The 14,536-nt window shown below is 54.0% G+C and overlaps 4 protein-coding genes across 4 annotated transcripts; 3 read left to right on the top strand and 1 right to left on the bottom strand.

The window, feature by feature from the left end:
* Positions 1–91: 91 nt before the first annotated feature.
* CLUP02_00725 (chromo domain-containing protein) lies at positions 92–4,596 on the top strand (the record flags this gene model as incomplete). The annotated part of the gene is made up of 3 exons (XM_049279772.1): positions 92–272; positions 317–4,439; positions 4,509–4,596. 3 exons carry the CDS (start codon positions 92–94, stop codon positions 4,594–4,596), a joined length of 4,392 nt encoding a protein of 1,463 aa, XP_049135729.1.
* A 385-nt stretch (positions 4,597–4,981) lies between these two features.
* CLUP02_00724 (uncharacterized protein) lies at positions 4,982–6,479 on the bottom strand (the record flags this gene model as incomplete). The annotated part of the gene is made up of 5 exons (XM_049279771.1): positions 4,982–5,800; positions 5,846–5,884; positions 5,952–6,219; positions 6,287–6,389; positions 6,458–6,479. The coding sequence occupies 5 exons, from the start codon at positions 6,477–6,479 to the stop codon at positions 4,982–4,984; spliced, it is 1,251 nt and encodes a 416-aa protein (XP_049135728.1).
* Positions 6,480–8,099: 1,620 nt separating this feature from the next.
* On the top strand, positions 8,100–9,474 carry CLUP02_00723 (uncharacterized protein; the record flags this gene model as incomplete). Its single annotated transcript, XM_049279770.1, has 4 exons — positions 8,100–8,382; positions 8,878–8,994; positions 9,061–9,182; positions 9,235–9,474. The coding sequence occupies 4 exons, from the start codon at positions 8,100–8,102 to the stop codon at positions 9,472–9,474; spliced, it is 762 nt and encodes a 253-aa protein (XP_049135727.1).
* A 2,413-nt stretch (positions 9,475–11,887) lies between these two features.
* CLUP02_00722 (uncharacterized protein) lies at positions 11,888–14,351 on the top strand (the record flags this gene model as incomplete). The annotated part of the gene is made up of 2 exons (XM_049279769.1): positions 11,888–12,077; positions 12,583–14,351. The coding sequence occupies 2 exons, from the start codon at positions 11,888–11,890 to the stop codon at positions 14,349–14,351; spliced, it is 1,959 nt and encodes a 652-aa protein (XP_049135726.1).
* Positions 14,352–14,536: the final 185 nt, after the last annotated feature.

Raw genomic sequence — 14,536 nt, 5'->3', positions numbered from 1 at the left:
CGCATTCTGTCCCGCCGGTTAGTCCTCATTACCTTGCCCGAATAACCTCATCGCTTACCTTTGATCAGTGCACATAACTACATTAAAGTTCATGAACAAGAGCTCCATCCTCTTTGCCTCATCAACCAATTTCGGTCCTCGCCTGATCAGCTCTGCGCTTCGAGTATTAGAGGTTCTCCTTCAAGCTCCCACACAACGTGCGGTTGCATTCACTGAGGCCTGCTACCTCGCGTATCAAGAGTCACATCGTCATCTGAGTGTATCGACCTTTGGTGCGTCGAAAACCTGTGGCAACAGTTCACACATACGACCACAGCGTATTCCTTCACGCGTGCATTCTGGATATGCTTTCCAGAGTATAAGCGTGCCATGGATGCTTCCGGGCTTTTCGTCGCCGATGATAAGCAACCTGACGATGACAACATCTCCATCAACTCCACCCTCGCGTCCGAACACGATTCCGATGAGGAATGGCTGGTAGAGGGTATCCGCGCTCAGTGTCGCGAAGGTGGGAGAGACAAATTTCTGGTAGAGTGGACTGGTTACCCCATTGAAGAGGCCACATGGGAGCCTGAAGAAAACGTGACGGATGAGCTACTTGGGGAATGGAAAGACACTCAAGCAAAGCAAGCTTGTGGGGAGGAGAAGCCGTTCGACATTGTCGCCTGGCAAGAAAGCGTGGTCAAGCGTCAAGAGGACAAATACCAGCGGCATCACCAGCGCAACGTTGAACGGAAAAAACGAGGTATCCAGCCTAGGCTATGGGAGGGCGAAACCAAAGCGGATTATTATCTCAGCGACGAAGACGTTGGGGAGGATGATTACAACGCCGTATTCCCCCCTCCAAAGGCTGTGGAGCGAAACGAAGATGCGTCTTATTCTGATACTCAACCCTCCAAGATCGCCCCTAAGCAGGAGGTCGCAAAGGAAGCAATCCTTCAGAAACGGGCTTCAGCGACAGAGAAACCAAAATCAACAACAAGAAAGGCACAATCCAGCTCTAGCCCTCAGCCACGCTCACAGCCACCTTCGGCGCTGGCAGCGGCGACTGAATATCAAGGAACAGCAAAGAAGAAGCCTCTGCCGGGCAGGGTGGTCAACAATGCGACAACTAGCCGGTTGCCGAATAGCGCGACAGCAACTGCGCGGACCACTCACAGGGCCAAAAAGACTGCTGTGAGCTCTAGGACAATGGTTAGATCACAGAACACCGGAACGGGCATCAATGTCTTCGCGGCCGGCAAGCAATCAAAGCAGCGCCGTCAACTCGTACAGAACGTGGCCGATCCTAACAAGGATGCTCGTCTTTTCTCAAATCACCGACTCAAGAGAAAAGCTGAGTTACAAGGTCGTGAGAAAGCGGACATGGCTCCCGCGGCAGTCCCAACGAAGCTATTCAGCATCAGCCGCGGGCCGCCTCCTGGAACCACTACCGGTACAAACATCAATCCGAGTACCAATACCACCGCTAGCATCCCTCGGTCTGTACTGAAGCGTTCAGTCGATGATCTCTCGACGAGGTCAGCCAGTGAGTCCAGTATGACAGCGTCGGAGAGGGCGGGGGTGTCACACCCTCAAAATCTCGGTCAGCCCCAGACTATTCAGCCAACGACCAAGAAAAGGAAGTCCGTTCAGTTTGCAGACGTTCCACTTGCCGATGAGCCAGAAGAGATGGACGTGGACTACCCGACTGCTCGGCCAAAAAGACTCAAGTCGCCCCCGATGCCTTCAGATCCGTCACAGTCTACTCAACCGCCTGCTAAGCCTCATTCTATCCTTCGCAAGTTATCAATAACAGACTACAAGTCGAGAAGCACAGGCCAAAACCACGACAAAACTGTCGTTTTAGGTCCTCCGGGAAGCAAGGACATTGAAATGACATTTGATAATGTTAGAGCCGACTCTGACGCTTGGCATTCTCAATTTGTTGACGAGAAACTGCTGCATTTCGCCAGAAATTTCACAGCCAGAACTTTTGCCTCTCAAAGGGCAATTGTTATTGAAAGGGTACTCGCAAATGGAAGCGTCAGGCCCAAGTCAAACAACGATCAAGTTGCTGTGGAGAGAGCAGCAGAACGGCTCCGATCAGGGGCGTTTGGGGTTGCGTGCTTCTATGAAGACTTTCTCATTGTCATTTACCCAGCTGGGTGTGAAGATTGGAAGCAAACAATGCCTGAAGTCGAAGCCAACAGCCCGGCAAACGTCTATCTGAAATATGTCATCTTCAAGCCCCAGCCGGCTGTTAAGAAGCCTTTACCAATCAGACAGATCAACGCTTCAAAGATAGCTTCGCGAATTGCCATCTTCCGCGATCTCTTACGCCTCGACTACCATATGATTCTGCCCCCCGGCATTCGAAATGTACGCCACAATTTCTACCTGGCGTTTCCTCCATCTAGGGTGCTGTTACTCGAGGCTATGAGCGAGTGGCTTCGCTCAGAGAATCCCGAATGTAGGATATTCTCAACTAAAACGGGTGGCGACTGGGCCGCCTTTACCAACCCGAAGATTGTTACGCAAGGAGTTATCATTGTTCATGAGGCAGCCGCCGATTCGCTCCGACAGTTCCCTGGTTTGCTCAAGCTGCTTTTGCATAAGAGCAGTGCAACTTACGTCTTTTGGTGCATTGGGGAGTCACTCCAGCTGTCTCCCGCGTACCCATCTATTCGGTCTATGCACAACGAGATGCCAAAGCTGGGCACATTCGAGTTGACGAGATTTTTCCCCCACGGTAACGCAATTTTAGTTACGCCAAGTTTTCTGGTCTCTGAACCACGCCGTGCCTTCCAACTCTTTCAGTGGTACAATAGGACCTATCAAAAGCCTAATAATAACCAAAAGATCGTGGCGGCGGCGAGCTTACGGGAGTATTTGCGGGATCTTGCGCATGAGCGATCCGCCCGCCGAGACGACTTGATGGCAGATGGTGACCTAACACGCCAGTGGTCAACGTCGAAGCGCGAGGATATAGCACGAATTGCAGGATTGAGCAAAGAAGATTGCACAGCTCGATTCGAGACATGGGCGATAGTGGAAGGCCTCCAGTCGGCCATAGACACAACCATTGTGCCGGATGAGCAGGTCGAGGCCATTGTCTTTGCTGATGGATCTATTGATGCCAACGACGAGCAAAGCTTGGTGAATTGGTTCGGCTGTTGGTCCCAAACTCGTTTCGACCAGTTCCGCAAGTTCCACGTTCTAGGAACAGATGGCACTTCCGACAATAGCCATCTGATCAAAGACGGCGACATTCCCATATATCCGCCTGGGGTTGGGCGCGATCGAGGAGCCGAACCAAATCCCGATTTTCCTAGCCCGCGTCAGAACATGTCAGGTTCCGACAATAATCTTGGACCACAAAGTGGAGGTAGCAAGCTTCTTGGAGGCTTGTCTGGCCACCACTTCCTGAGCAAGTTGAAGGCAATCGCTACTCGCAACGAACGTCCTAAATTGTGTCCATTTGGGAAGCTCTTTGGCTTTGCTGTCTCCTATTACGAAGACATTGCTAATACAGCTGACTCTTATGGAGACTTCCATCGCGACTTTTCAACTTTCGACAAGTGGATGGAGTGGCCCTGGCCGTTCTTCTCATCCTACCAGGAGCGTTTCAAGCAACCTTCAGCACCCTATCGTCTGCCGCCGACATTCAATACCTACTTCGCGGTTTTTTACACTCCTGAAGATGATCATCCAAGCAAACCACCACCGCGCCATCCCTGGCTTGCGATTTGGCGGGTTCGTGAGCCTCATGCGGCTTGGAAAGGAACCGAGCTTTTTATTTGGGACACCGCGGCCAAGGATCGATGTTCCACAGCGAACGAGGTCTACGAGTCTCAACTCTTGCAGGCACAGCAGCACCTTATACAGATGGTACGGGAGCGATCTGAAGACAAACATCGGGGCCTTCCTCTGCTAGAGGTCTGGTATGGTGGGTTCGAAACAGAGCCTTCGGAGTATACCTTGCCAGTCGACGTCACGTTCCATAACTTGGACGTGATGATGTCGGACTGCAAGCAATATCTTCCAGCGGTTGATACTTTATTACTGCGCAGGGGTTTCCGCAAGATTTGTCCCGGCGACGCGCCCATTGGGCACGGGCTTCATGCCACAGACTCTTCAATGGATATTGATATGATTGGCGGTCATCGAAATCAGGGCGGCGAGAGCAAGATCATCTTTTACCCGCCCAGAGCCATGAATCCGACAGGACAGAGCAGATGTGAGAATTTGTTCTACACCTGGGTGATGAATATCGACAGACAGAATCCTCGTCCCGCATGGCCTTACACGTTCAGACCGACCACCGAGTGGTACCAGCAGCAGGTTGCCGAGAACCGGCATTTCGAGCACCTCAACGTTGCTACTTGGCAGCGGGTATTTGAAGTCCTCAGGTTGCCAACTGAGAAGAGCAAGGCCGAGTCGCAAGAGAGCGGCAAAAAGTGAAAAGAAAATCGGAAGAAAAGGAGTAGTCTCGTGCGGGCGGTTTCAGCCGTACGATGGCGAATCAGAGGGGTCGCATTTCGGGGTATCATGACCAGATACCAGAGGCAAAGCAACTCCGGACCTGAGGGACTGTATGTGATTATTGCATTCTAGCAGGCATGATACGGGATGGATACGTTAGATATCAAGAAAGCGTATGGCATGGATGAGATAGGGGACTGAAAAAATCACAACCCCTTTTTGAAGATGACAAATTGACTTGGTCACTATATGTATGCTGCGAGCGAAGTAGGCATGTGAAGCTGTTTTCGCTTCCTTCAGGTATAAGCGTGCTGACAGCATACACCGCCCGCCATATTGACCAATTTCCAGCGCGGTGTCCAGCAATAGTAGATAAAGTCGCTCAGTTCCATTATTAGCCTTTCACTGATATGATACAGATTTCCGTATCCTCATAAATAACCAATCCCGCCCCGGTCCAGTGTCCTAAACGCATCTTTGACAAAAAGGTACATTTATCCACCAAGGCAAGGATAAATCACCTCGCGGAAGCAGGGAAGTTCCTCGTGCTGAGCAACACCCCCTTGACCCTCCGAATATTATCTCGCGCCTTCTTGATCTCGTCCTCGGGCTCGTTCTTGCGCGGGCCGCCGTACAGCGAGTAGCTGCTCCCGGCGTAGTCGGACGGGCTCGGGTACGCCAGCTGCACGAGGTCGTCCTTGAGCACGTCCATCTTGGACTTGAGGTCCGCCACGTCGTCGGCGTCGGCGACGACCGTGGTCTTGAGCCAGGCGGCCTGGTTCTTGAACCACGTCAGCTTGTCGGCCTGTCTGTCCGTCGCGGACTTGTCCTTGTCGCTGTCGCTGCCCTTGTTCTCCCCCCACGTTGCCAGGGAGGGCGTGGAAGGGATCGAGGTCTGCGTGCCGATGTCGCGGTGGAACATTTCGGTCGGGTCGTCGGCGCTGCTCGCGTCGTCGTCTGCTGCGTCCTTGTTTGCGCCATCTGCTGCTCCTGCCGCGGCAGACTTCTTGGGGGCGGGGATTTCGGAGACGGTGCCCTCGAGCTTCTCGATTATCTTTGCGAGGTTCTGGGAGGTTGTCTCGTGGAGATCGTAGCGGGCTTCGGTGAGGTTCTCGACCATGGGCTGGACGAGGTACTTGCTCGTGCCGTAGAGGAGGGTGGAGATGCCGGCGAAGGCGTAGAGGGTGTTGAGGATGCCGTTTGCGGTGACGAGCGGCGGGGGGCGGGCCGGTTTTGTGAGGAATTCGGGGTAGGTTACCACGGGAGGTTGGTCTGTTTGGCGGGGGAAGGAGATTTCGTTTTGCGGTGGTGATGGTGAGGGTGAGGGTGAAGGTGTCTGTGATGGTGTTGTGTGTGCTGGTGCTGGTGACGCTGTTGTTACTTGACTTGAGCTTGGCGGTAACTGTTCTGTTTGAGTGGTCTGCAATTCGTGTTGTCAGTCATGAGAAATCCGCGAAACGAGGCAAAAGTGAAGCTGGTAAGCATACGTCTTGCGCCGGCTCAGATGCCGAGCTACCCAACAACTGCTCTATATCCTCTGGCGAGATGCCTTTGGTCTTAAGGAACGACTCCTTTGCTTCCCTCGGCGCGTCCTTGATCTCGTCATCCTGCAGGAACTTGCGGGCGACTTCGGGGCTGTCTTCGCGGGAGGAGACATCGTCCTGCTTCGCATCCTGTGAGATGGTGGTCTCCGGCTCGAGTTCGGGTTCTTTCTTTTGGCCGCGCTGCCATGACGGGATGCCGGGCGTGCTACCGCTGTCGTCGGAGTCGCTCATGGTTAGTGAAAAGAGATTGTGCCCTGTTGCAGTAGAAAGTTTGGAACGTTGTGTCTGTGAGAGCTGTCGAGATTGGCGCAATGTCGAATCGCCAATGAGCCGGGCGCTGGTCCGGAGGGCGGGTTGTTGATGGGGTCGGCGGTTCGGCACCTATGACCACATGCCTCGGCTGGGGAAGCGGGAAACGGAAGAGGCTGGACGTTCTTTACGGGGGTCACTGTTCCAGCACGTAACGGCCATTCGCTGACCTAGAGGCCCTTCAGTTCTACACGGTGCTGGGCTCAATGCACGGTGCCCATGGCGACCACCCCAAAAACGGGGCTTCCGTTTTCGACATCCGGCGCGCTTCAGCGGACTTCAGTGCTCTAGTGAAAGGCTGAACTCAAGGTGAGTAGGAACCGGACCAGCACAAGCAATGCTCATTGAGAATCCGTCTCAACTATAGCAATCGTTATTCATCTCTCGCCCGCCTCGAAAACCACCCTCAAGGTGTACTCTGTACCGAGTTTACTCCTGTTTCAAGCCAATAAAGCCTCTCAATCGGGATCATCCGATTCGCTCTGCCGCGTGGTCACCGACGATCTCCAACCGTCTCTTCAACTGGGCCGTCCTTCACCGACACACCTCGCCGCGCGACCAGGGATTAAGGTAAGCTCGCACCGGGCCAATTGCTCATGTCGCTGTATACCAGATGAGCAGGAGACAATTGGGGAGTGGACTCGCTAAGTAAAGGGGGACAGGAACGAAAGCTCACGCGCCAGGGGTTGAGAAACCAAGCGTCACACGAAAGAAACGCAGGAGAGCAAAGAAAAGAGAAGAAGCGACAGCTGCAGCACGCGCAGGAGGCGACAAGATCCAATCGATCCCAAAAGTCTCAGTTCCCATTTTCCAGGGGGTTCACTTTTTTTTTCTGCCTTCTGCGGCTTGGCTTGGCCACAGCCACCAAAACCGTCCCAGCAAGGTTGCTCTGTGCCTGGTATCCAGTTGTGAGGGCGATAGGCCACCAAAAAGGCGATTATCCATCCCACTTGCCGTCCGCCTGTTTGCGCGCGCCCATCTTGCTTGCTGCGGCTAAGCGTCGTCTATCCTCCGTAAGGTATCAATCAATCGGTAAGCTCAAAATCCCATCGCAGATGCGACCTCTTCCGTTTAGCTTTTTCCTTGTCACTCCGTCACATCTCCACGCTGCACCTCCATCAAACTTCACCTCGTACTTGTCTCTCCTCCTTCAAATCACTATATCAACATCGCCGGATTGCTGTGCCAAGTCAAGTGAGGCAAGCGGCAACGACATCAATACGCAAACCAACATCTCGAGAAGAAAGAGAGACTATATCGGCCGGGGTTGTGCACACTCCTCGAATCCGATTTGGTTCCACGACATAGTTCTTGTTGGGAAAGTGGCCGTGTCGAGACTCGAGAGTCCCCGGGTGGTTTAAGAAAAAACCAAAAAAGGCGCCCCGCGCGTGCGTGTGCGATTCATTAAGAAAAGAAGGCGTTGAAACCTACCTGGGCTAAAGTTGCATCTCGGCCAACTACATTGACTGCCTTACCTCATCTCCCGTATCAAGGGATCAGATTCCCTAGCAGCAGTGCCACCTCGCCTTTCCCCTTCCCCTTCCTTGTCTGGACCGGCCCCCCGAGCTTACCTTAATTCAACCTCCCGCGTCCAATCTTGGATAAAAACTCCCCCACCATCATCCCGAAACCACCCTAAACCTTTTCACCCCGAGATATCCCATCTTCATTCCGTACATAAACCGCTCATACGTGGCGTAAACCCCCTTCGCGCGTCATTGTTCTTCTGCCAAGACAACCCACGAGACAGATCAGCCTTCGCATATACGCATATTTCCAGACATGGCTTCGCGACCGCGCCGCTCGGCGGCCAAGAAGGCGCAAGAACAAATTACTGACTGGGCCGATAGCGAGCGAACAAGCAGCATGTCTACCCGTGCTCGCCGCTCAGATGGCCGGACCTCGGGCGTGTCCCGCGGCCCGCCCTCGTCACCAGGAAGTGAGCACCTGAACCTCACTGTCAAGGTACCCGCGAACAAGCTTCGCGAGGCCACCAGCAGGGGGCGGAACTCGACGGGAAACAGCATTTCGGTCAACAGCGAGGTCGTTGCCGGCAGACGCAACCGTGGCCCAAAGAAGAGCTACGTTGTAGAATCCGACAGCGACGAGGAGGAGGAAGACGAAGACGAGGAAATGGAGGAGCCTGACGCAGATGGCGATGACGACGACATGGAAGTCGACGCCGAGGGCGAGGAGGAAGATGCCGATGGCGACATCGACATGGACACCCCTGCGGCCCCCACCATCAAGATCTCCTTGCCCAAGGCTGGAAAGGTTACTCCTCGACGACCAGCAGCGGCGAGGGTGATTGAGGACGATGACGATGACGAGGAGGAGCTCAGCGAGATTGAAGTCAGTGACCCTGAGAACACGATGAACATGAGCATCGATGTTGGAGGCGCCGGCGACGACGACGATGAGGACGACGATGACGAGGAAGACGAAGAAGAGGATGCCGAAGGCGAAGAGGAAGATGCCGAAGGCGAGGAAGAAGACGCCGAGGGCGAGGAGGAAGAGGAGATTGAAGTCGCAGACGAGACTGTGGGAGTGGATGCCGAAGGCGAGCTCGACAGCGATCTGGGCAGTCGTGAGGGCACACCCGATTTGACCAAGATGACGAGGAGACAGCGGGCTCGCTTCGAGGACGAGCCTCAGCAGTATATGAAACTCTCAGACGGTAAGAATGCGCTGTTTTGCGAGGCATCCTTACGAAAAGCAGAACACTGACATGGAATTACAACAGAGGTCCAAGCAAAGAAGGTCTTCACTGCTGAAGAATTATCTATGAGAAGGGCAGAAATGGCACGTCGACGACGAAACCTGTCTGACAAGCGCAACGAAGAAGTCAAGGCAAGTATTATTATTGTTTGCGGATGACTGGGCCATTTGCAGGCGCATGCTAACTGCCAAACAATAGATGGAAACCATCAACAAGCTTTTGAAGAAACAGGCGCCCAAGACCAAGGGCAAGGGAGCCAATGGCGAGGACACGCCCGGCGGCGGCTCATCGAAGCCGGATGTCGCCTTTGTCCGCTGGGTCAACTCCAAGAAGGGCAGCATCGTTGCTGTTCCTGAGGAGATTATCGGAGGACCGACTGGCAAGGTGTTTGGACCTCCAGGTCTGAAATCTGGCAAGATGGTTGAGGAAGTCGCATAGAAAGACATGGATGCGTTAAACCCCTTTCTTGATGCTTGGCTGTTATTCTTCGAGGGATATCACAAGCTGTATTCGAGTTACGAGACACCTGAAATGCAGATGGGAGCTTACCTCCACAGTCAAAGGGTGTCGTTTGGGGGAGAGGGAGCGGCGCTAGGCGAAAATTGGCATCATTTCACAGTACACATAATCAGGAGTAGCCTAAAACAAAGTAACGAATCTAGAGTTTTTAGTTGCAAGGGCATACAGAGTACATGACCGGCGCTCCAATGCTTCAGCCTTATTTCCAAAAGCATGCGACATGGGGAAGTTTGTGAAGACATCAGCTCACTGATTGCAAATCACGGAATACACAAGACCCCTAAGCTTCGGAGCTGGCCGTCCGGTCTGTCGTCAATCCAGCGCTCGACACATGAGCGGTTCGGCTGTGGGGTGATGCGACAAGCGACGATCCTTACCACGCTACGGAGCATCCCCGTGGAGCAGTCGCTGGCTTATATAATCAGATTGGTGGGAGATCCTTGCACAGAGCGAGAAGGCGTCAGTCATGTGGTGTCTCTCCCCCGCCTCAGACCTTGCCTGAAAGGATTCGAGCAATTGGCAGCTACTTCTCCGCAAAGGTACGGAGTAGCGATGGATACATCTGTAGCGAAGTTTCTGGACCAAGGTTTGGGCGAGCGTTGAGTGTTGCCCACGAGGGTGTTTTCAAGCGCCGAGTCAGCTAGGCAGATAGAAGCCAAGTAAGGTAGCGATCTTGGATAAAGCTTGGGTACCTTAGGTATCCGTAGCTTGATTTCCTCTCTACTTGGCCCGATAGACGGAGTGCGTCGCTTGCTTGTATAGTCTTCCCCCGAGCCTCATTGCCGACATGTGCGAGTGGCGCGATGTCCGAAAGAAAAGGGGGCGCGCACGTTGAAGCGGATCTGGGGGAACAAAAAATATGGGGTTTGCGATTTCAACCGTCGAACGCTGCTGTTGAAATGATTCTGATGGATTAGAAATATTCAACGTCATGATTCACCGGCCGGGGGTGTTCACTTTCTCGGTTGGAGTTGAACTATGTTTCTTCCAGTCAACAAGCTTACATCCCCTCTGGGTGACTGGTATACCGTACAGCCTACAGCAGTACCTACCTCGGTAAATTGCTTTGGTACCGGGTCCAATACTGGCTGACTGACGAGGTGGTGGTGGTGGTGGTGGTTGACTGCAGCTCTCCGCGTCTGGGGTGTTCATGTTTCTTTCGTGGCCCAGGAAACCAACCACACCCCGGATCTGCACCTGCAAGAAGCCGGGACGGGGGGGTTGATTGAGACCTACCTACAATATGACAGGCTACAACACCGGTCGAGCTTACTGGTCGGTGGACATGAGTGAGAATCAAGCAGCGAACCAGCTTGGCAAACTCAAGGAGATTGACAAGTCAGCAAGCCGCAGGCAAGCTCCGTAAGATATCGAGCAATCAAGCAAACTCACGGGCACGCTGCAGCTCGCCGGAAGTTGCTGGGGGGAGCAGAGGACCCTCCCGTCCTTTTGGCTTGTCATGCCAAGCCAATGACAGTGTCCTAGCTTGGAGACGGCTTCCAGTTGGAGGACCCTCTTTCTCGGATTCTACTGTGTTGGTAGAGGTGCTAGGTAGTGAAAAGAACGCGATACCGACGGGGCAAAAAAGCCAGGGCAGGTTTGCCAGGCTAGAACAGCTGACCGACGAGGTTTTCCAAGTGGCATCCTCTTTCTGTGAGGTGAGAGGTGAGCTCGGATCCGATGCCGATGGCGATGTCACTCTGGGAGGGCAAACTTTTGCAGAGCCATGTCGCGTGGGCAATCACACCAAAGGTCCTGTCCATCGTCTCCCCACTTTCCAGGTCCTTACCATCGAAAGCGCAAGGTTAGCTAACCTTCAGAGTGGGTTCGTAAGGTACGATGTATCGTCATTCCCAGGCAGGCAGGCCGGCAAGCACCTTGCCAAACTGGCCAGCTCAGGGTGACTTTTCGCGATATTGGATAATACCGTGGAAGGTATCCGTACGCCTATCTTGAATAGAGGTGGCACTCGCTGACAGGCACAAACTCAGACGCGAGGGCAAGTGCAACTAAAGTGGTGACATTGGACTTTGGTTCCCTGATGCTGCTTGGTGGATGTACTCCGTACTGTATGATGGATCCCTGCCCACCTTTTCTTAACCTTTGGGAAGGAGGGAAAAATTGGCCCTGGCGGATGTGCTTTCCCAACTACCTTAGCGTAAGACGCAAGAAATAGAGTCAGAATTGCCTTTCGCTTCTTTTCTGACTTTTTTTCGCTTGGCCGAACGAACTTCATGCCTTGTTGGACCCTGGAACGCCCCCTCGTCTCGTACACGTGTAGTAGGAGTGCGAATACTTGGGCTGGTTGATCGATCCCCTTCTTTCACATATCATGGCGTTACCTTCTTCGCACGCCGAGGCGCCATCCACTGCTACATCCATGCCCAGCCAACAAGATCACCACCATTTTCCGTCTGCATCTGCGTCTGCGTCTGCGTCTGATTCTACTACTGATACTGCAGCTGCTACTGCTTCTGCTCTCCGTGGCGAAGGGGTCACCGCTCCTCCTTCGTCAGATCAAGGTGAGTGAATGAGACACAGGACGCTAAACCGAGATGGTCCTGGCACCTTCTGCCTCCTCTCCTTGACCTTCTCTTTCACCCGCGCGCGCTACTAGGTACACGCACTACACAGTACAGGCATCAAGTCCGATTGCTTGGTGTAGCCTGGCCCTTTCTTCACTTGTCCATCCTCCACCTTTTTTTATATCTATTCCCATGTGCCTCCCCCCGAATTGCCCCAATACAGACAGAAATGGAATAGGTGGTAGACAGAGCAAGGGTCTGGACCATCTTGGCTTGCCCGCCGACACTTGACCCCAATACCTACCTATTCATACACGATGCCAAAGAGTGGCACACGCTACTCCAACACGACCCTCCTCCTCCTTCCTTTACCCCGTTTTCGTTTTGTTCACGGCACCCTGGATGCGGTGCATGTTGCATGACTTATGAGTGTCGTGTTGCACGAAACCAAAACAGCGTGCAGGCCATATACATGACAGGATTGATATAACTAACAGTCCAGCCCCCTTGGAAACCAACATCAGGCCACCCGTGGCCGCGACCACCACCCCAGTCCCAGTCCTAGTCCCCGTCCCAGATCCAGACGTCGGCGCGCCCCAGCTCCATCACCCTCACCCGCACCACCAGCCCACCCCGCACGCGACTGCGACGGAGACGGCTGCGGCTGCTGCTGCTACGCCGCCAGCATTAGCTGCTACTGCTACTACTACGCCCGCGGCAACCCTGCCCGGAGCTTCACTTGCCCTTCATATAAAGCACACGGCGCCCGGTTCCTCGTCCCTCGACTCGCCTCTCATGCCTCCTGCTTCTCCTTCCTCGTCAGCTGCGCCGTCGGCCAACCCCTCGTCAAAGCCAAACCCATATCCTTCCTCCTCCTCGAACTCCAAGATGCTCTTCTCAGACATGTACAAGTCTCCACGCTCACCGCTAGCCAAGTTCCGTCTGTCCATGTCACAGCAGCCTCTGGCCTTGGACTTGCCCGATTACGATCCTGATTTACTAAGCAAGGACAAAGAAAAGCAAAAGGCAGCTGTCAAGAAGTACTTGACTGCCAAGATTCGCAATGATTGGGAATTCGTCTGGCCACCAGTCGTACCCCCACCTCAGAACGGCGATTCTACACCCGATGTTAGTGCAACACCCGAACAAGACGCCGCCGAGCAACCGCAACAGGAAACTTCTGAGCCAAAGGTCGAAACTACGGCGAATTCGAACGATGAAGCCATCCACACAACAGACAGCGAAGAAGGCGACGACGACGAAGAAGAGGAAGATAGCGACGCTGAGTCTGTCTACAGCACCGTCTCAGAAGACGCGGCGCGTTTCAAACCTCGCCTAGAATGGGTATCTGACCTGTCCGACGAAGATCCTCCCCTGTCTCTCTCTCCATTCCGTTTCGACAGCCCCGATGCAATCGGCGCGACAGTCAAGGCGTCTATAGCAGACAAGCGTGCGCGGAGACGGCGAGCCCTGCGCGAGGAGATGGAATGGAATGAAGGGTTGGCTTGCTTTGAGGCAAGGCGCAATGCCTGGACAGGCGCAAGAACGGTGCGCGTTCGCACAAAGCCCGTTTCTCCTACGCAGACGTTCTCGCCTCTCTCCCCACGCCGCCTCTTCTTCCGCACATCATTCTCCCATCCTCAACCCGCTCCCGCCTCACCAGCGTCGCCTGCGCATTCCCTGCAACAGCGGGTGAGCAACGAAGCTTCAGCCGCTGTCTCAGACGGCTCTGAGCTCTCCAAGGACCCGTCCAAGGAACTCACCGCGATAAAGTCTAAGGAGTCTCAAAAGTCGACGGCATCTCCCACGTCAACGACATACCCCGTCGAGACACTCATTCCTGTTCCAGCGCCACTGCTCCCTCCGGGTAACCCAATGCGCGCATCTATAACTCCCTCCGTATACATTTCCCTATACGAGAAGGTCATTGTCCACGCGCTGACACCATCATGTCCCGTCAACTTGTCAGACATGATTCGGGCGTGCGTGGTCGGATGGAAGCGGGATGGCGAGTGGCCACCGAAGCCCTCAGCCGCGGAGCCCGGCATTGTGGCTGTACGACGGCGCAAGAAGTCAGTGACGGACGGGCAGGGCCCGAATCCCACTCGCAGGATGAGCTTCGGCTTTTTGGGCAGAGGCGAGAAGGCATCTGAGGGCCAGGACGACGGCACCGGAAAGGGTATTAGGAAGAGCCTTCAAAGAGTGCTGGGTCTTGGGCATCACCATACTGCCTCCACTGGCTCTGCCAATGGGGGTAACAACGGCGCATAAAGGGTTAAGGCATTGTCATTGTGCAGGCTTCTTTACGAAGGATGATGATTATGATGAAAGGAGATTCAATATGGATGACATTTTCCTTTGGGTAATAGGCATCTCGAAGGCACAAAAGGGGCTTGAATATGGAGGTTCCATGAGTTCATGACTGCATGGGACGGGAAAGTTGTTCTTGCGACATA

The sequence above is a fragment of the Colletotrichum lupini genome, chromosome 1 (genome assembly GCF_023278565.1).
Source record: "Colletotrichum lupini chromosome 1, complete sequence".
NCBI lineage: Eukaryota > Fungi > Ascomycota > Sordariomycetes > Glomerellales > Glomerellaceae > Colletotrichum > Colletotrichum lupini.
Note: the sequence above shows the minus strand (reverse complement) of the source record. Positions and strands in the feature narration are given on the sequence as shown.